Source organism: Lissotriton vulgaris, chromosome 9, assembly GCF_964263255.1.
Source record: "Lissotriton vulgaris chromosome 9, aLisVul1.2, whole genome shotgun sequence".
NCBI classification, from domain to species: Eukaryota; Metazoa; Chordata; class Amphibia; order Caudata; family Salamandridae; genus Lissotriton; species Lissotriton vulgaris.
In genome coordinates, this window is record NC_141697.1 from 592,849,929 (window position 1) to 592,871,799 (window position 21,871).

General features: G+C 45.0%; 1 protein-coding gene and 1 pseudogene across 1 annotated transcript in view; both read right to left on the minus strand.

Annotated features, from left to right (window-relative positions):
- The window catches only part of TUT1 (terminal uridylyl transferase 1, U6 snRNA-specific), a 356,703-nt gene that overhangs the window by 51,977 nt on the left and 282,855 nt on the right, over positions 1-21,871 (minus strand). The window contains exons 8-9 of the mRNA XM_086938188.1: positions 21,226-21,348; positions 12,335-12,427 (exon numbers count right to left, since the gene is read on the minus strand). Of these exons, the coding sequence (XP_086794314.1) occupies positions 12,335-12,427; positions 21,226-21,348 (216 nt within the window). The remainder of the gene's footprint in view (positions 1-12,334; positions 12,428-21,225; positions 21,349-21,871) is intronic.
- On the minus strand, positions 1,869-4,520 carry LOC147691908 (uncharacterized; annotated as a pseudogene).

The window sequence follows — 21,871 nt, forward strand, 5'->3', positions numbered from 1 at the left end:
TCGGATCCGGATGGTAAACCTGCCCCTGATTCCTGGACAACAGGGACGGAATGGACTGTAAGCGGATCGGAGGGGCCTGGGAGAGCCGCAGGAGCTCCGTGTACCAAAATTGTCGGGGCCACGCTGGTGCAATGAGAATCATTTTGCATGGTTCCGCCTTCATCTTCTGAGTACTCGAGGAATGAGGGGAATTGGAGGAAAAGCGTAAAAGAATGCGCTGTACCAGGCCATCGAAAGGGCATTCCCCAGGGACCCCTGATGGTGAACCCTGCTTGCGTAAAACCGGCATTTGGCGTTCACTGGGGAGGCAAACAGGTCGATGGTAGGTGTTCCCCAAACCGAGAACACTCTCTCCAGAATGAACTGATTCAATTCCCATTCGTGCGTCCCCTCCGCCTGTCGACTCAGGGCATCTGCCTCGACATTGAGTGAGCCTGCCAGGTGTTCGGCTCTCAGACTGATGTTGTGAAGGATGGCATAATCCCAGAGTTTCTGAGCTTCTGTGGACAGGGTCTGTGATCTTGTTCCCCCTTGCTTGTTGACATAGTGCATGGCCGTCGTGTTGTCTGTCCGGACCAGCACTGAACGGTTGCGAACCTTGGGAAGGAAAGCCTGTAAGGCTAACCAAATGGCCTTCAGCTCCAACAAATTGATATGGCACTGGCGCTGAACCACGCTCCAGAGTCCGCTGATTTGAAGTTCGCGAAGCACTGCACCCCAGCCTTCCAAAGAGGCATCCGTGGTTATGATGAGGGGGGAAGGCGAGATTCTGAACGACAGACCTTGTGCGATATTGTCCTGCACCAGCCACCATTCGCATGCCTTTCTCATTGCCGAAGTTACCAACACCTTGTCGTTGAAAGATCCTTCTGCTTGGCGCCATTGCTTGTCTAGTTCTTCTTGCAAAGGGCGCATTCGCAGCCTGTAATGAGGTATTAATGATATACAGGATGACATCGACCCTAGAAAGGTCTTGTATTGACGGACTGACAAGCATGTCTTCTGGAGCAGGCGGCGAGCTGAGATCATCAACTTGTTGACGGTCCTCCGAAGGACGATCCGTGCACTGTGTGGTGTCCAAAATCGCCCCCAGAAACCGTGCGGTCTTGGAGGGAAGCAGAACTGACTTGCTTCTGTTTAATTGAAGGCCTAGGTGTCTGAATAACTGAATGCAAGTCGAAACAGCCTGAGAGGTTTCCTCGAAAGATGGAGCCTTGACTAGCCAGTCGTCCAAGTAAGGGAACACCTCTAGGGAATGAGTCCTTAGAAAAGCTGCCACAGGTGCTAACACTTTGGTGAACACCCGAGGTGCAGACCGTAGGCCAAACGGAAGCACCTTGAATTGGAAATGGCTCTTGCCCACTGTGAACCGCAGATATTGTCTGTGAGCTGGGTGTATCGGAATGTGGAAATACGCATCTTCCAAATCCAGGGAAGCCAAGTAGTCGCCTGGGTTTAAAAGAGGAAGGATTTCCTGGAGAGTGACCATCCTGAAAGAGAGTTTGATGAGATAAGTGTTGAGCTCCCGCAGGTCTAGAATGGGGCGCCAAGTCTCTGTTGTCTTCCGCACCAGGAAGAACCTGGAATAAAAACCTCTGCCCCTCTGAGAAAGAGGAACCGGTTCTATTGCTCCTTTGAGGAACAATTGATGGGCTTCTAGATGGAGTAGACCCAGATGTTTCGTGCGGATGGCCCCCGGAGCTCGTGTTGGAGGTTGATCTTGAAATTCCAACGTATGGCCACTCTGTACAATATTCAGGACCCACTGGTCCGATGTTATACACCTCCAGCTGCTCAGACAAAAAGAAATCCTGCCCCCCACTGATGTTACTGGGAGGGAAGGAACAGCAGGTAGAGCCAGGAGGCCGCTATTGTCGTTTGCCACCGTCACGTCCTTGACGGTTCTGACGTCCTCGCGGTGTCTGGCGAGAGTAAGATGCCGACTGTCCCTGCCGCTGATTAGAGTACTGGGTCTTGTAAGATTGGGACGGTTGTGATGAATATCGCTGCTGGGCGTTGCCTCTATACGAGGAGAAACCCCTGCCTCGAACGCCCTCAAATGGGACCTTGCAATAGTTTAGAGATCCCAGCGACTTTGCTGTGTCGGTATGCTTCTTTATGTTTTGAAGGGCATCATCCACATGCTTCCCGAAAAACATTTCGCCATCAAATGGGAGGTCCAGGATCCTATTTTGGACCTCCTGACGAAACCAGGTGGCTCTCAACTAGCCCTGACGACGTAGCACCGCTGAACTCGCTAAGGCTCGAAAAGCCGTGGAGGCGATGTCCATCGCACAGTCAATGACCTCGGAAGATGATTTTTCCCCTTCCATCAGCACCCTCTTGGCTTCCTCTCTTGCTGCGTCTGGCAATTGTTCCACAAACGGTGCCATGTCACACCACATCTGGCGATCATATCTGCCCAGAATGGCGAGAGAATTGGCAGCTCTAACCAGCAAGCTGGCCATGGTGGAAAACCTCTTCCCCACATTATCCAGACGTCTACCATCTTTGTCTGGAGGCGTAGTCAAAGGCGTTGTTGGATTCTTCGACTTGCTTTGGGCGGCCTGAGAGATGACTGAATCAGGCTTCGGTTGACCAAGAAGACAAGCTGGACTGCCTTCCGGAACTTTGTACTTCTTTTCCAGTCTGGGGAGGACTGGAATCACCGTGGCTGGATTCTGCATGATCTTTATGCCTTCCTCCCACACATGTTCGATGATCGGAACTGACTTGACGGATCTTCTGTATTGCTCTTTAAAATCGTAGAGGAAGCATTCAGACTCCTTTCTTGTAATCGGAAGTCCAAACCTTTTCGCCGCTCTCTCCATCAGGTGATGGAACCCTCCTATGTCCACAGAAGGGGATATAGATGTATCACGACCAGTGGCGTCCGGGTCTTGTAGGCCACTGTCACCCTGATCCATATCTGGGTCCTGTAATGGATCAGATAAGGGATCCACTTAAACCGCCTCCTCGTCTGAAGAGGTATCCAGATTGACAGGATCGGTTGGGTCCGGATCCGGCGTTCGAGGCCAGACCAGAGGATCCGGTACTGGGAGGTGGGACACCACCTGCGAAGGAGGCTGACTAGCAACTGCTTGAGGCAATCCCTGAGGAGGAGGCTGTGTAGACTGCGTAGAAGGCGCCGATGGAAACCTGTTTCTGTAATCCTGTAACATTAGTTGAAGATCAGAGAGCAGAGAGACAGGCATGGCCACCATGTCCTGTCCTAAACCAGAAGGACGTCGCTCCTCTGAAGCATAGTGCACCTGTTGTTCACATGCATGTTCGAAATAGTCCTCTGTGTCAGTGTCCTGCATTTTCACATTCAAGTCTGAGGGACTGTAGGCATCTCCATAATGACTAAACTCCTCTTCTTCCTCTTCTGACTCCTCCTCTAGGAGCATATTTGGTGGATGCGACGACACTCGTCGTGGAGATGTCATTTCTGGTGTGATTATCATCTTTTTCAGAGGAAAATGTAGTTTTTGACCCATCGACGGTGTCGACGTCGATGGAGCCGCAGTCGTCGACGGTGAAACCATCTTCGTTGACGGAGCAGCAGTCGTCGACGGTATATTCCCCTTCGTCGACGGAGTCTTGGTCGTCGACAGGGTCATCGTCGACGGAGCAGCCGTCGTCGTCGATGCAGCCTTGGGCGTCGACGGAATGATCGTCGACGGCTTCATAGACGAACTCGTCGTCACAACCATCATTGTAGACGTAGAAGTAGTCGTGGTCGTCGACGTTGTCTTCGTCGTCGACGAGCCCGTCGACAGCCCCTTGCCGGAGCTCATCGTCGTCGACGTGGAAACCAAAATCGTCGACGAACCTGGTATCTTGAAAGACGACGACGTCGTCGACGTGGAGAAACCTACCGCCGACGAGCCCGTCGACGGAGCCAAAGAAACAGCGGGAACTTTAGCAGAAGCAACCGTCGTCGACGTACCTGATGTTTTCGTCGTCGACGAACGCTGTTTTTTCTCCGGACCAGTTCCAGAAGTGACAGAAGAGTGTTTGTCATTGGACTTCTCTCTTTTGGATGGAGGAGAAGTAATGGAAACCTCCTTTTTGTCCTTAGAAGTAGTAGCCAGTCCAGAAGCCTGTCCCTGCCTCTCCTTTTCACTTCCGTGAGGAGATTGAAGGGGACCAGCCCTCTCAGACCTATCAGAGATCTTGTGAGGGGCCTTAAGAGGGGGCTCCATAGAAGAAGAAGCACCAGGGGGAGACCTACCCCTCTTCCTGGACTTATGAGAGGATGCCATAGATGTTGAATCCTCCTCATCTGAAGAAACCAGTTCCTTCCGAGTCTTCATCTTTTGAAGCCAGGTCAAAAGTCGACCCTCTCTGTCCCGGAGAGTCTTGGTAGAGAATGTTCGACAGATCTTGCAGTCGGTGGCCTTGTGGTCTGGATATAAGCAGTAAATACAATTGTCATGCTTATCCTCAACAAAAAGTCGTTTTTTACCACAAGAGGCACAGAACCTGAACAGGGCCTTCTTCTCCTTGTCAGACATCTTGTAAAGTAGAAGTAATCCAAATAATCCAATAAATCCAATAAGTTGTAGAAGAAAAACTGAGCAGAGCTCAGTGGAGACTCCCTAGCACAACGTGCAGTAGAAAAATCTGAGTGATAGGATACAAAATGAGATAAGGCTTAGGCCTGTGTTTCTCTTTTGTTTCTATGGTTATTATACTACCGAGGCTCCCATTCCGACGACGGGGAATGATACAAAGCATGGGAATCTATGAAAGTTCCAATACTGGGGCAACTTTATTCCCTTGGGATCAAGGTTGGCATCAAAACAACTTTCAGAGCAGACTTCAGAGTCAACTTCCTCACCAAAAGTGGAGGTTAGAGAAGTCGGTCTGACTTTGAGGGTCAGTGTACTATTGTGAAAAGCTGGGTTTCTATTGCAGTAATCCCCTCCACTTTTTGCCAGACTACTGATGCACTTTGACTTGATGTGCCCTGGGTCCCTGCCAATCAGGTTCCCAGGGCCTGTGTTGTTTCCCCAAAACTGTACCATGTACCTCCAATTGGCACCTCTCTGGCCACATGTCAGTCCCTTGTAAATGGTACCATGGGTACCAAGCGCACAGTGGCCAGGGAAGGCCTTTAAGAGCTGCAGCCCTTATTGTGCCACCTTTAGAGGTCCTGTAATTCCTGGTTCCCATACCTACAACCCATTGCCCTGGCATGGATCAGTCACCCCTCTAGCTGGGTGCACTACACCAGTGGTGAGGGCCCTATAGCCCTACAGTGTTTAAGTCAATTCTTAGACATTGTAAGTGGAGTGCTGCCATTAAGAGTATATGGTGCTGGGAGTTTGTCATTACAAACTCTACAGTACCATGATGGCTGCACTGAAAACTGACAAGTTTGGTATCAAACTTCTCACCACATTAAACCCACAATGAGGCCAGTGTGGGATTTAATTAAATATGCACTCAGAGGGCATCTTAGAGATGCCCCCTGAAAAACTACCAGCCTCTGGTGGGTTTCCTGACTAGTACACACCAGCCTGCCACCACTAGACATGTTTGTGTACCCCTAGGGTGGGAGCCTTCGCTCCCTGAGCCCAGAAATAAAGCCTTTCCTGGGCAAGGTGTTCACACCTCCCCCAGGCCAGGAAGAGACATCTGTGGCAGGGGAGTTTCAAATGCCTTGCAGCCTTTGTAATGCAACCCCCAGCCTCTCCGGCTATCAGGAGCAGGCCCCCATCCGGCCTCCCCTCCTTTTCGGAGGGAAGACAGGCAGTAAACATTAGCCAGCCCAGAAGGTGTGCCCACCTGCAGGCAGCAACCTCAAGAAACCCAGAGGACCTACCTGCCTTCAATCCCAAAGACTGTCTCCCGTGAACACGGATTTGTTCAAACACCAGACTCCAGCTCCACAAGGATCACTCTGTATCCGACGCCCACGGCCCAAGTTTGAGTGGCCCAACACCAAGAGGTGGTCTCTCCAGCGTTCCTGACATGAGATCTGGTAACCCCTGACCTGCCTCAAGCCTCTAGCTGACACCTGCAGCCTCAAACCGGAAGGTGCAACCAGGAGCTGGTAAAAAGATCTAACCCTAAAAGGCAACCTGCACCCGAGGCCCCACGGCCTTGAGTGGCCCAACCGACGGTTCCTAACCAACCCCCAACATCCCAACTTACCTCTCCAAGTGGTGGTCGCAACCAGAAGACCTTCGTCTCCGAGCCTGCAGTGCTTTTAAAAACCGGAGACTCCCCATTGAAAGCTACAGGGCTTCCAACGCCAAAACAGCACTCTGCACCCGGACGCCCCAGTGCCGCTGAGGGTGCAACTTTTGTGCTGGCCTAAACCCCCATTTGCCCTGAACTTAAGTCCAGGAGCTTTTCTCCCACAACCCAGTGACCTGCTCGTCAGCAGCCACCAACCGGAAACCTCCCAGCCCCCATTGGATAACATTGGGCCTCAGCACTCTGCACCCTAGTGCAGCTGAGGGTGTAACAAGAGTGTCCTAGACCCTGGGGGACCCTTGAATCTAACCCCAGAATAGCAACTCCCACAACAAAGTACTTACCTTAAAACCGATAACACTATTTTCCTCCATAGGATAGCACGGACTGTTTTTCTATGAAAAGTTAAGCGTGGAGTTGGAAAACCTAAAGAAATTCTTTAAAATTGTACTAACTAACGAAAACGCTTTTACTTACCTGTTTACAGGAAATGTCCCAGTGCAGTATATAGGCATACTGCACTGTGTAAGAAAAGTAATCGAGAGTAACTTATCTGTAATTTTACTAAAAATCCTATACAAAGTATATGTACTGTATTCTGAAAAGCATTGCATTATCAGTAACACTACTGTAATCAAATCAAAGTACCTTTACAATTGCAATTCAAACTGTGTTACAAACTGTATATTTACTGCAAAGTACTTATCACTTACCTGTGCCAGGCTTGCTTGGTTCTAGGAAATAAAATACCTAACAAATATTTTTAGACAAAAACAATTGGTCTGAATTCCAGTCTTTGAGTGTGTGAATTAATTTGCTGACTGACTGTGTCCAACAAATGCTTAACACTGTGCTCTGATGAAGCCTTAATGCTCGACCACACTACCACAAATAGAGAGTAAGGTGTTATCTAACTTTACCTCTACCTACCTTTGGGGTTCCACTGGACTCTGTGCACACTATACCTCACTTTGTTATAGTATATACAAAGCCATCTTCCTACACCCATGCTCAAGTATTCTCTAGAGTCAAAATAGGCTGTTGGTGCAGAGCAAACTTGGGGACAATACTCAGAGCCACTTGTTGAGGTCTCTACAGCACATTCTAAGGGTATGAAGTCTGACTCTCATGACTGGTGTCTGCTCCGACTTCGAGACTCTTGTCGAGAGGGATCATTCTCAGATGGTGTAATACGTATGGAGATTTTCTGTACATTTTATAACCAGAGTGCTGGTTTCACAGGCGTCCCTGAAGACATGGCTTCTAATCTCAAATTTCTTGAGGCGCAACGGAATACCAAATGAACCTTTCCCATGAGAACAAGTCTCTGTTGTTTTTGGATCAAACGTCGTAGATGGCTCTGTAGGGCCCTGGCGCTACATTTCATAAGGAATGTGCAAAACATGAGACCTACAACTACACCTGCTTCAAAATTATATTTCCAGGCACTCATTTACTGACAAAGCAAGTATGGCGGAAGTCTGGGGGGTGGGGTGGTGGAGGCAAATAATAACAAAAGAGAACGTGGATTAGAAATACAATGCAGATGTGCTAAGTTGGGCATCAACTGTCTTCAAAAAGTCTTCAGCACATCACAAAGGAGGGGAGCCATAGATGGTTGCAAAGACGTGTATTAGGAAACATACAGATCTGATATCTTGAGCATAGGTACGTTGTCACAGGGTAGTTCTGGCAAGAGAGCTATGATAGTAGTAAAAAAAGACTTTCTCAATCCTGTCCTTTTTGCACTGGCATGGCTGAAAATGAATGTGGTATTCAGCAACCCTCCAAATGAACTACAGGCCTTTTAGGGGGAGAGATACAGGCAGGTTGTAAGCTTTACAAAGACAACCTGAAGAGAAAGACCTGTCTTGTGCTACAATCCATATGTTTTTCCACAGGAAATCATTGAACTAGCACTTAAACGTTCAAGTATGTAACACACACACACACATACACACACACACACACACACACACACACACACACACACACAACATACACAAGACATATCAAACCCCAAAAATACATTTCAAAGGAAGAGAATAGTTCCAGTTATGGTGGACTAAGCTCATTTTGCCAGAAGTTTCAGCAGACCCTCTCCCAAAAGTACAGGTAAATAGATCTTTATTCCTACAATTACATATTCAGCAAACACAACCTGTCAGTCTCCCCACAGTTTGTAAAGGGTAGAATCTGCCCTCCAATAGGGCGAGGGAAGTCTTTGGGATAAACCTCCGTGAAGCAGAGGTGTCTATTCTGCCGAGGAAGCAAAATAAAATATTGAGCATCTCTAGTGAGCTTGACAACGAAGATGGGAGGAGCACATTGACAAACTGCTCAACCAGCCCGCGCCGCAGTCTACTCTAGACATACAGCCAGCTGACAAGGACTTGCCAATTCATTGCAGCAGACCAACCAAGGAAGAAATACAGCAAGCCATCAAACATCTGAGAAATGGGAAGGCAGCAGGACCTGACAACTTTACTACAGAGGCACTGAAGGCAGACATTGAAATATCAATAGACATGCTCTACCCTATGTTTGGAAAGATTTGGAAAGAGGAAAGGGTGTCATCGGACTGGAAGGAGGGATATCTCATCAAGATCCCCAAGAAAGATGACCTGAGTAACTGCGCAAATAACAGGGATAACCCTTTATCAACACCAGGCACAGTGTTCCATAGAATCCTGAATAGAATGAAGGAACAAGTTGAAGCTCAGTTGTGACACCAGCAAGCTGGCTTCTGAATAGATAGAGCCTGCACAGACCAGATTTCAACACTGCACATTATCATTGAGCAGTGGATGGAACATAACTCCCCCCTCTATGTTAACAACATCGACTATGAGAAGGAATTTGACAGCATGGACAGAGAGACCCTATGGAACCTCCTTCGCCACCACAGTGTGGGAGATAAACTCGTAAGAATTATCAGGAACTTTTATGAGGGAATGAACTGCAAGATAGTCTACAGAGGAAGACTCATGGAAGTCTTCCAAGTGAGGACTAGAGTCTTCCAGAGTTGTTTGCGCTTCGCTTTTATCTTTCTGCTGGCCATAAAACGGATCATGAAGACATCCACAGCAAGGGGGAGACATGGGATCCAATGGACGCAGTTCAACAACCTGGCCTTACTCTCCCATACCCATCTGCAGATGCAAGAGAAAACAGACAACGTGGTCGCCACATCAGCACAACTTGGTCTCAACATCCACAGGGAAAAACCAAGATCCTGAAGGCTAACACAGACAGCACAACTGCAGGTGTTGCACTGGAAGAGGTTGAGGCCTTCACTTACCTGGGCAGGGTCACAGACAAGCAGGGTGGCACAGACGCTGATGTCCAGGCAAGAATCGGCACAGCAAGGGCTGCCGTCACTCAGCTAAAGAAGATCTGGAGCTCTAAAGACCTAATGCTGCAAACCAAGATCAGACTTTTTAACACCAACGTTAAATCGGTCCTTCTGTATGGAGCAGAAACATGGAGGACAACGAAGTCCAGACCTTCATCAACCCCTGTCTGAGGAAAATCCTCCAAATTCACAGTCCAAACACCATCAGCAGCAACAACAATCTATGGCAGCAGACTTTCCAACTCCCTGCTCATGATCATGAAATCATGAAAAGAAGCCGAGGATGGATAGGTCGCACCCTCCCCAAGCCCACCTTGAACACCAGCAGGCAAGACCGGACCTGGCACCGTCAAGGGAAAAGGAAAAGAGGAAGTCCAAGAAACACCTGGCACCAAGGCTGACCACAAGGAGATGGGTTATACCTGGAGTCAGATTGAAAGAAAAGTTGGCGGGAGAGTCCAGGTTAATGGCTTCTACACCAGGAGGGGTGATAGGCGTAAGTGAAGTTGCATATGTCAAGCTCACTAGTAAAATCAGAGGAGTATGCTAGAAAAGAAAAAAATAAGCTAAGGGCTAAACTTTCCTACCAGTTTGAGGATTTGCATCTCTACTTGAGGAACTCGACCTACCAGCATTATTCCACCTGATAAAACTCTATCCCCCCTCACAGACGAGTTTACCAATACACCAAGATTATCACTTTAAGTTAAATGGCCATCCAAGTACACAGCCATAGCTGGCACAGCACACATTTCCCCTCACAGAGCCTGGCAGTTCTAGCACCACAAAGAAAGATTGCTCATTCCTCCCCTTGGACCTCCTACACCCCTGGATTCTTAGGACCCCTCATTCCTTCTCTTGGGCCAGCACATCAAAACCACTGTCTTATGCTCTTCGATCTTGTGGAAGTGGAGCATCTGCAGCCCTAAGTTCAGGTGATCCTCTTTCCTTCCCTGCTTCCCTTTATGAAAAGATACATCCTTCTTTACTCCGTTTCTACAAAGCTCTCCAGGGAGTTAACCCACGTTGCAAAGAAGCAAGAACAATTGTCAGACTAAAAAGGCGACTGCCTACCATGTGCCTTGATGCTTAACACTGAAACTATGATGCAAGAAGTGAAGGTGGCTCTGTAAATATTTTCAAAAAGACGTTGCAATCAAGCAGCTTGCAGTTATACATTAACAACAGCAACAGAAAAGACTCCAAATGCCATAATCTTCAATAGTGGCAAGACCAGAGAAGTAACGCAGACACTGCATGGGCTTCTACACTGCATAATTCCTGCTAGGGAGAATAAAGGAATCACTGGCACAGACAAATTTACACTGATAAATGACTAAACATTTTTGCTCTTTGCTGAGGCTCCCTTCCACCTAAGCTGCACTATCCCCCCTCTTTTAAATTGTGTCCACTTGTGGTAATAGAATGGTTTAGGGATGTCTGATGGTTAGGAGTGACTTAAGGGGGTCAAGTCTTCTCTATGGACTGGGGTATAAGGGAGACTCTGTAAAAAAAGGACATCACAGCCCATGCATCCTGGGACACCTAGAATTAATTGAGAATCTCCAAAAGAGATGAAGGAGGGAGGAAATAGAGGGGAGATAGACATGCCCCCTTCTACTCCCACAAAAACAGAGAGGGGGCCACAAGATGGAAGTTGGGCAGGAAAGGGAGAGGGACTGCATTAGGCATATCCCACTCTAGAAGAATGTACCTAGAAGAATGTACCTTTGGATGTGAAACTGAACAATACAAGCTACTATCTTTTTCACAAGATATGTGTACCGGTCTCATTAATGAGCTGTTTTGAGATCATTTTTATGTAACAGTCATGTTAGGTGTTTAAGTATAAACACCCTTGTTTTGATGTATGTAAATGTAGCTTGCTTGACTGGTTGTGTGAAGGTAAGACTGTGGTTTTGTATGTAGATTTAAAATTTATAATGAGATTGATAATTTCTAAACCCTAAAAAAAATGCAATTCAAGCGATGTAATTTATGCTATTGTATCAATTATGATATAAATAAGCTTCCATTTTCATATATTCATGCATGCTTGGCCCTTAATGATATATTGTGAATATATATTTGTACGTTGCCAGGGGATTTTTCAGTACATTAATACCCCATTCTAGACCTAGGAGTCCTAAACCTGGTAAACAGAGATCTTATGCTGCAACACTTTTACCAACAAAAACCAAACTCCATCCACAAATTCTCCTGTTGTCTAAAATGTTTCCAATGTGGTGGGGGTACAAGATTTATTATGCAGGTGGGTTTTCCGGAGGAAAAATGGCTCCCATAGACTATAATCCAAGCCAAACTCTTTCTTTTAATGTCTGCTTCACAAGTCAGAGAACAGGACTATGCCATTGTTACTACAGACAGCTTTTCCTGTGATTGGGAGTGCAGTAAAATGATGTGCATTTTTGGGGGGCCAGATAAGGTGTCTTGGCCATAATGTTCCTTTACAGCAGAAAAGAAGTTCGATCTGCCTTCATGGATGGATTCTTGGAGTGAGGGATGATTTACACATGACCAATCAAGGCTCAGTGGACCTTTGTATCGGCTGCTATCAAAGCATTTGTCACAGGCTTCTAGTTTATTTTCTCTGTGTCCCACATGTCTCCAACTTACATAACTTTTCCCCTGACTGTACTCTCATATGTTCTTCTGCGAAAGCCCTCATATCTTCTACCAAGACTTCTTTGGTCTCTCTGTCAAGCACAAAAATAAATCTCCACTCAGTCTTGCATTCTAGTAACTTACGCAGGGTTTCTGTGTTGGCACTCTGCTCTAACTTGGAAGAGTCCTTCGGGAGGGTGCAATCCCAGCTGTCAACGACCAACTGCTCAGACTTCTCTGCAGGAAGGAAAAACAGCCTCATATAAACACCTTCTCAACCTCACAACATATGAAGCAAGGAAATCCCTGAACCCAGAATACATACACATCCTCGAATTCTACTTCACTCTCCCTGCGGACAAAGGAGAGATCTAAACCTTGTAGAATATACCCCACCACAGGATTCGTCGTACACACTCATATCTTGCAGACAAATGCAACTCTTTGTGCTTCTGAAGGTAAGAAAAACACCTGTAAACAAACTCATTTCAAAGGTGTACACCAGGAAACCAATAAAGCAAATTACACTAAACTAAGTGCAATTTCAAATAGGAGTAAGAAGGGGGGACGGAAGAGAGGGGAGGTTACGTATAAACAGTAGTAGAAAAAGTAGGTGGAAAGGTAAAGGAAGGAGAATTATGAGGCAAATGGGTCTAATGAGGGAAAGATGAAAAACAAGGGGTGGCAGAAATGGTAAACGGTGGTATGACGATGAAAGCATAGACTAGGAGCATATAGGTAGGCAAAGCTTTGTCTCAGATGGTGCCTGCTTAAGAAACATAATCTCTATCCCTACAAGACAGCTCTCTTCTTCAGGCAGAACCTGTATGAGGCACTATGCAAATCGCAGGGTATACTGAAGAAGAGGGCACTATGTTTAGCTATATATCATTTTATATCTCCAGGCCTCTATGCTGTCAAGTCCTCCTAAAGGGCACAGGCCAAACTCGGTCTCAAGTAAGTAATACATTTTACTCAAGTGTTTGTAGTATGAATGTGTGCCACAGATGTGCTCCTGGCCAGTGTGGTTATATCACTCCATGTATGAAGTACACAACTGTGCTGGGAGGGGACTGCACCTTAAAACCACTGCTCATGCTTGGAGTACTTTTATTTCTCTTTTCCTTGCTACTATGGACAGTATCTTGGTAGGTTTCGATGTTAAGCAGATGCTGGCAGACTTCATGAAAATGCAGACCAACCTAACACAAGTGGGGCTACTTTTGGCACCTGGCTCTTTTTGTACCAGAACTGATGTGATGACCTCAGTACCGAGTGGCTTGAAGATGACTTTACAGTCATTTTTGCATAGGTACTGGAAACTAGTCATTACAAAGACCAAATAAAAGGTGCCTTGCCATTCATTATTAGCACAAACCTTTTACACCCTTTGGGGGTTGGTAGATTTAAACTGTTGGACTTGGCCCTCTCTGAAGAGTCACCACCAAAAATGTTTTGCCTTTACCTCCACGTTTTGCTGAAATTAGTTTTTGTTGGCCAAAGGACTCTGTACACTTCACCACTACTAACCAGTACTACAGCGGTTATACTCACTCCCTAAAAACATGGTAACACTGGCTTTCACCCTATTGGCAAACTTAATTGACTTATAAGTCCTTGTAGAGCATCATACCCTATGCCCAGGGTCTGTAAATTAAACGCTATTAGTGAGTTCAGCACCCTTTAAGTATCCCCCTAAAACATGTCCCAGGCCTGCCATTGCAGCATGAATGCAGTTTTAAACTGTCAATGCACCTTGGCAATATAACCCCGTGGCCAAGCCTTAAGCTCCCATTTAATTGCATATAAGTCACCCCTAAGGTAGGTACTAGGTAGTCCATAGGGAAAGATGCATTGCAGTTGGAAGGTTGGACATGCACTTATAAGATTTACATGTCCTGGTAGTGTTTTTCACTACTGTGAGGCCTACCTCTCCCATATAAAAAAATTATGTTGCCTTATTATATTTAATAAGTGCTAACTTTTGTTCGGGATCAGGTAAACACATTTTATTTTTTTGGTGTCTGAGGAATTACAATCTAAACTCCTCTTAACATTAAAGTCTGATTTTAAATTACAGTTTTGAAAATGCCACTTTTAGAAAGTCAGCCTTTTTCTGCCCTAGTTATTCGGTGCATGCAACCTGTCCTAGGTCACACGGCTGGGTGTAATTTGCAGTTGGATGTTGTATTTTCCTCCCAGAACCACATAATAGAGATATTAGGTGCACTTGATGTGCCAGCAACTGCAAGGATATGGGGACAGCCCCACTTGCAACTGAATAGGCTGTGCTCTGCCTTCACACAAAGGACTGGTCACCCCTGCATTGTTCATGCAGCCAGCTTGGAGCCTGGGCAGAGGAAACAGGAAACTTCAAGCACTTCAAAGGGAATATTCTAGAATCTTTAAAGACGGCACCAGGTATAAAAATAGGTTCCTCAGACCAACTCATCAGTTCACTTTCAGGACCTGCAGAAGGACTCGGAGGACTGCCTGCCGCTGTGGTCTGATAATTGATAGAAACAAGGTGGTCCCAGATACTAAAACGAATAAACCATAACTGAACAGCTTGAATGAATTCAAAGAAATTATAACAACATTGTTTTTATTCACAACGTGTACCATAAAAAATTATTCATAAAATACATCCATAACTGATCACATTTGATGCCCCTAAAGAGATGGACAGGGAAGGGTAGTGTTTGGATAGTGAAGGTACTGAATGAGTAATAGAACAGTGGTCACTGTGACCTCAATAAACCAGAAATAATGATTAATTGACAAACTGAAAAACACAATTCATTTATTGATTAAAACAAACTCATGCCTCAGAGAAACAAAATCACAAATGATAAATCAGGAAAGAGGCTGAAGATAAGGAGTGTCGACGTTTCGACCCAAACTGATGCAGGCATGGAGTGAAACCTTGCTAGAGGGTCTTCATCAGGACAAGGGCACGGAGGGGGGCAGTGAATCTGGTCTAGGAGACGTAATCCGAGATGGAAAGGAAATCCGTCACGTGGATCAGGATCCGGAGATTCTTAATAAGGCTGTAGGACACAAGGGGCTCCTATGTGATAAATCTCTTCAATGATGTAGTAGGACTTGTTCTGACGCGTTCAAAACGCTGGACTCTAATGGGGGGATCTGGATTGGAGGTTAAATTGAATCGAAGGTGAAGACAACCGTCGAGAGGTGTCCAGTTTCTTTAAAAAAGGCTTCTCGGGCTGTCTCGAGGGTCTAAAATATCATGGTGAGATAGCCACACACGTAGATAAGGAATATACTGGAGAGAAAATCACTGGTTTCCACGGGGGTTCAGTTCATCAACATTAGTCGGCATACGCCGTCCGAATGAGAAAGGATATTGGCTAAAACATCGTGGTGAGATAGCCACACACGTAGGTAAGGAATCTGCTGGAGAGAAAATCACGGGCTTCCATAGGGGTTCAGTTCATCAACATTAGTCCTAATGTTGTTGTCTTCACCTTCGATTCAATTTAACCTCCAATCCAGATCCCCCATTAGAGTCCAGCGTTTTGAACGCGTCAGAACAAATCCTACTGCATTATTGGAGAAATACACATAGGAACCCCTTGTGTCCTACAGCCTTATTAAGAATCTCAGGATCCTGATCCACGTGACTGATTCCCTTTCCATCTCTGATTAAGTCTCCTAGACCAGATTCATTGCCCCCCTCCGTGCCATTGTCCTGATGAAGACCCTCTACCAAGGTTTCACTCCATGCCTGCATCAGTTTGGGTCGAAACGTCGACACTCCTTCTTATCTTCAGCCTCTTTCCTGATTTATCATTTGTGATTTTGTTTCTCTGAGGCATGAGTTTGTTTTAATCAATTAATGAATTGTGTTTTTCAGTTTGTCAATTAATCATTATTTCTGGTTTATTGAGCTCACAGTGACCACTGTTCTATTACTCATTCAGTACCTTCACTATCCAAACACTACCCTTCCCTGTCCATCTCTTTAGTGGCATCAAATGTGATCAATTATGGATGTATTTTATGAATAATTTTTTATGGTACACGTTGTGAATACAAACAATGTTGTTATAATTTCTTTGAATTCATTCAAGCTGTTCAGTTATGGTTTATTTGTTTTAGTATCTGGGACCACCTTGTTTCTATCAATTATTCACCCACGTCCCAGCGACTGATTGGGTCAACCCGTGTTTTTACAGCAAATGCTGCTGTGGCCTGCTCTGTACTCCACAAGACTGCGTTGCTGCACCTGGAAGGACTGCTTTGCTGTCTGGAGCCTGCCCTGAACGCTCAGAGGCATGCCCTGCTGCTTCAGCCCTGTTTTATGACTCAAACTCCGAACTGGCAAAGTGACTCTAAAGGCAATGTTGGCTGGCCTCCTGATCAAAGCCTCAGGAACAGAAAAGGCTCCAACCATATCAAACCCACACCTGGACCCAGCCTGAGAGAGTCCTAAACCACCAAGTGGTGCCCCTCCAGTCCTGGACCCTTGGCTGTGCTGTCAAAGGTGCCCAGATATCCAAATCCAAAACTCAGCATTATGGAGTTTTTTGGCTAAAAACTGCTCTCAGAACCGAGAGCAGACTGGGACTAACCTGCTCGTTTATCCGCCTGAGGTGCATAGTCAGTCGGCCTGATTTAGTGACTTCCACAACGTTCTTCTGTGCAACAACAAATCCTATTCAGCGGTCCTTCGCCAAAGGGGTATTCAGCCTTGTGGAACTCTCGTCGGTTGAAGCCCCATGCCAAAAAAGAGATTAAGTCTGTACGTAGAAATCTTTACTGCGCCTTCATCGATCAGTTCCCCGAAGACAACGCACCCTAAGCAGGACACTGTCTGCAGCCTTGCCCCGCTGAACTTTTGTCAAAACACTTTCTTCAAAAAATTTTCACGTCCGAAAGTAAGTGCTGACCGGGGGCAATCCACTTCTTGTATCCAACTCGTGCGCCATTGCAGTCGGCCATATTTTTGGGCTTAGACCCGGTCTTGCGCGGCTAGATGTCTGCGGTTGGTGCTTTGATCTTTTATGAGCTACTTTTTACTTTAAACTTCAAACAATTCATAGCTCTGGTTCTACTAATTAGAGTTTTGCCATTTTGGTGTTACATAATTTCTTAAAATGTACTCCATTTTTCCAAATTAGTGTGGGATGTTTCTTGTGATGTGTTTTCACGTTATTACTGCCTCCAAGTTAAGCCTGACTGCTTTTGTGCCAAGTTACCAGAGGGTTAAGCACTGGTTAATTTAGTGATTTTTGAGGAAAAAATAATAGAATGTTACCTGCCCTTACCTGAAGTTCTCCAGCACTGATATCTTTCATAGATTCTCACAGACACTAAAATTCCCAATTGTCAGGCTAGGAATCCTGAGAAGGATATGTAATATTTTCATCTTTGGCACTGGATCTTTCACAGCTTCACATGATTGAACAAAGATTAATAAAGACTATCAGTTGTAGTACGGTTCATTGTAAGTGCTGTGGACTGTACGTCAAGGCAGTAGTCCTTGGAGAAGAAGTACGCGGTCTTCCAAGTCACTGCTCTGCAACTGAACTTTAGAGGAACCTCAGCAAAGAGATGCAGTTGCTGCTGTGCCCCTTGTGGAATTACCTCTGTATTGCCAGATAGTTTTTTTTTAATTCTTTCTAATGAGGCCAGAAGCCTTCATAATACCAGACAATCCACAGTGAAACTCCTTTTTAAAAAGTGCTTTTCTTTTGTTATGTTAACAACAAGCCACAAAGAGGTGGTATGATTGGTGTGAGGTGCTTATTTTGCATAAACAGAACTTTACACTTCTTTTACTAACAAAGGAGAAGAATTATTTCTGTGCTGCTGAATCTGGTTGATGACAAATATTAGTAGGGGAATATTTTCAATCAAGGGAAATGACAGAAGCTCTTTAGATATGAACCTTCGGTTGGTTTTGAGGATAACTTTTTCCATGTGGAAACCGAGGCACAGCCCCTTTGCTTCCATCTTGCCGACTCTTCTAGTTGATGTAATTTCCACATTGCTGAATCATAACTGTTAATTAATTCAAATGAGGCTTCCATTAATGCTGCCAGAGCTATGTTAGGCTGTGCTGATGGTGCCGATTTTCACACTGGGGAAGAGTGCAGAAAACTGTTTTCATAAACCATTTGATAAACCCTCAATGCAAATAAGAATTTGCTGAACTTATCTATACATTTTTTCTAGATACTGCTCAAAGGTGGAATCTTAGAGCATTTTTTTAAGGACAAGCCAAGTGGAGCAGGCCGAGCAAGAATGGATGTTGAGACAATAGATTCAAGTGATTAGAACATCACAAATTGGGCCCATTTCAGTTAGTGAATCTAGAGTAGAGTGCGATCTGGCCACCTGCTACATTTGTCTGCACTCATCAGAATGTATAATGCACCAAATATTAAGTCTTAAGCAGTCATGTTGGTAAGTTTAAGAACCATGAATGTGGAAGCACTTTACCTTCATCACTTGATAGAAAAAGAATGTCTTTCGCGAATTGAGTAGGTAGTTTTGGCTGACATCTACCACAAATGGGAGAACCAGCGCTGCCTATGCCAACTCTGGTGCCATCATGGTGATCAGGCAATGTTCTGACCACATCTTGCAAAGCACCCTGGGTATGAGAGGAATCAGATGAAATGCATACAGAAATTTGTCAGTCCAATCCATGTAAAAAGTTTTCTACATCAAGCATTCCATGTTCTGCTCGGGTTGGAAAAGGACCTAAAGTGAATCCGTATCGCTGGAGGATCAACACCCACCTACTGTCCAGTTACCGTTCGTGGTTTGCTGCAAGTAAACTGTGACTCAGTGCAACTGTGCATGCATTGTCTGTTCCAGACACATGCTCTGCGGAAGAGTCCTCCTTGTGACTCATCAACCAATGCTAAAGACTCTGTGCTCATATGGACAATCGGAGTGACCTTAACCTGTCCAGCTATCTGAAGTACAAGATCTTAGTTGTATTGTCTTTGTGGATCAATTTGGTGTTTATCACTCAAAGCGGGAAATCTTTGAGACATACATAGCCTGACAGACCTTACGTCTAACAAGTATGCAGTGAAGTTTTCCTCAGGGACAATATATGACTAACAAATACATTCTGCAACCTACCTACAAGGAATCTGTTATAAGGAATAGTTGCTACCGGGATATAACAGTCATTTCTGCAGATGCATTCGGTCAAATCTAAAGCCTTTGCAGAGCTGCTTTGATTTGAAAGGCAACTGACAGTTCGTCATCCCAATCTCCTTCCACCTTGTGCCACTGTTTCTTCAATTTTCTTGAACTGGACTCAATCCCAGTCTTCATTCTGTTAACAGCTGGATGCAATAAGATATGAAACCTAATTGTCTAACCGATTATGTATCCCTTGGCATCTGTGAAGTTCCTGTAATCGATGGGAAATAGATGCATTTGCTGCTGGCATTTATAAGGCGATGTAACTGATGGTTTACTAACCAAGGATTCTGGTGCAGGCAGCAGTGTCACAGGCTGATTTAAATTCAACAGCATGTTAGCAGACAAAGGAGCGCTGATAAGTTGTCCCTTGCAACCCATAACTCTGGTGCAGGCAGTGGGAGAAATGATGGTGCTGAAACAAATGGGATAACAGCTGAAATGCAATGATCAACGAGGTTGTCTCTGAAGAAGTTGTAGCCTTTTGTTCGCTGGAACGGATGAAGGATCAGTCCGTTTAAGAGAAGCATGAATCAATGGTAAATTCTTTGTCATCAGCAAGGGGGCAACCTTCAGAGAAGCATCTTTTCAAATGGCAGTACAATGTTCTACATGTAGAACATACAGTTGACAAGAAAGCAACAGAGATTAGAAAGGCAGCTGACAGTGAGTTGTATGTTAAACATTTCTGGTTGGTATTTTTGATAAATTGAGACAGACTGACATTTTGCTGTTGATTTCTCAGCAGTTGAGAATTAATTTTTTTGCTTGGCTGCAGGCAATTATGGTAGGTTGAGTGACCGCACCTTAGCGGCAGTATCAGTGAGTCGTTTGGCCACCTCAGGCGTCGAGGGAGAGAACCTGTTTTTGAGTTTACTGGTCAAACATCATTTTCTTCTTTTCAGAACTGACTTTGAAGAAGCATAGTTTTCTTCTCCCAGAACCACTGAGGATAATTAATTTCTGTCTTCCAGGGCCTTCTTAGAATACAAGACACAGGATCATAGTGCAGATGAACATATGAAAAACACACAGTTAATGCTTCTCTTCACTACAAAAAAATCATTCTATTGCCATAAGCAGTGCATTTTTTGAACAAAGACTACTTTCAACAACTTTTAGGTATTCTACAATTGCGTACTGAAATCAAATGCTGCTGAATAGTCTTTCCTCTTAAGATGTAATGAAGAGCCCAGATAATTGGAGAACGATGTTGGAATTCTTGAGCAGAGCTCATGAGGATTACCTTTACACAGACATCTGTCTGGCAGTTGAAACATTTGGGGTGAGGACTGCTCTTTGTATCTTTTAGGTCAAGTCATAAAATAGGAGGGGCAGACAACATATTTTCTATGGCTGTTCAATGTTGTTGAGTATGTTATTGTATGGTGCTAAAATTTGGCGCCAGGGAATATTCAAGCATGTCAATTTCTGAAATATCTAATGAAGAACCACTGACATTTGTCTAAAAGGCCCTCCTTCCGGCAGAGAAATACTCTAAGCCAAGCAGAATTTTTTTAATCAATATGGTGTTGAAATTCGCTAAATTCAGTATGGTTCAGCCTTCTTGGAGGGAAAACAAATATTTACCACCAAGAGTTCAGGATTGAGCAGCCAAGTGTGGAACATGATTACTGGTAAACATAAAAAGGTGGACCGAAGCAGACGTGAGAGAATAATCAAGAGGAGAGGGAAATGCACAAGATAAGGCGAGAGAGAGTAGAAAAAGGGTGTGAAAATTGAGTACAGCTAACATGGAGAAGATTGAATTGGGTTATGAAATAATTTGTGTTTCTTTCTTCCATTCGCATTATCTTGCAATCTCATGCTTTCTTTAGGGCTGTTACCTGCCAGTTCCTTCATCCTCTTAACAGTAGGAAGTGCAGCTGGGGTTCGTGTCTGCAGAAAGAAAATTATCAGCAGAGTCAGGGCATAATTGTTCAGTAGTGGCCCACCTCCAAAAGGGTTTCCTGTGGTGAGAAGAAACAAGGTTATATTACTTACACACAGCCAGGATACAAATAATTCGAGGGGAGGGGGGGCGTGAAGGATTTGAAAGTGTTCCTGAACCCACAACTGTCTGTCCGGAAGAAATATTCTATCAGCGTACACTTAACAAATAAGCCATCAACAGAAATGTTACATTTGTATTATATCTATGAGTATTGGTATTTCAGTACTGAGAGGGCAAAGCAAGGCTTCTGCACCTTTCATGAGTAAGTGGGCCACAATCAGTTCTCCTACACCTTTCAGTTCAAAGGCTGGAACCGCCAGGGGACCCCGGAGGTCTCATAAAAGTTTTTTCCTTCAGTTTAAATAGCCTCTTTTTCTCTGTAAGTCTTGGCTCTATGCTCAGGACAACGATTTTTCTACACTCACTGCTCTTCACCGATGTTCAGCTCTTTAAATTAAAACTTCTGGATCTCCTTTGTATCTTCACATCTCCTTTTGTACTCTTTTCTACTCTTCAGACGGATCCCACTTCTCAGACAA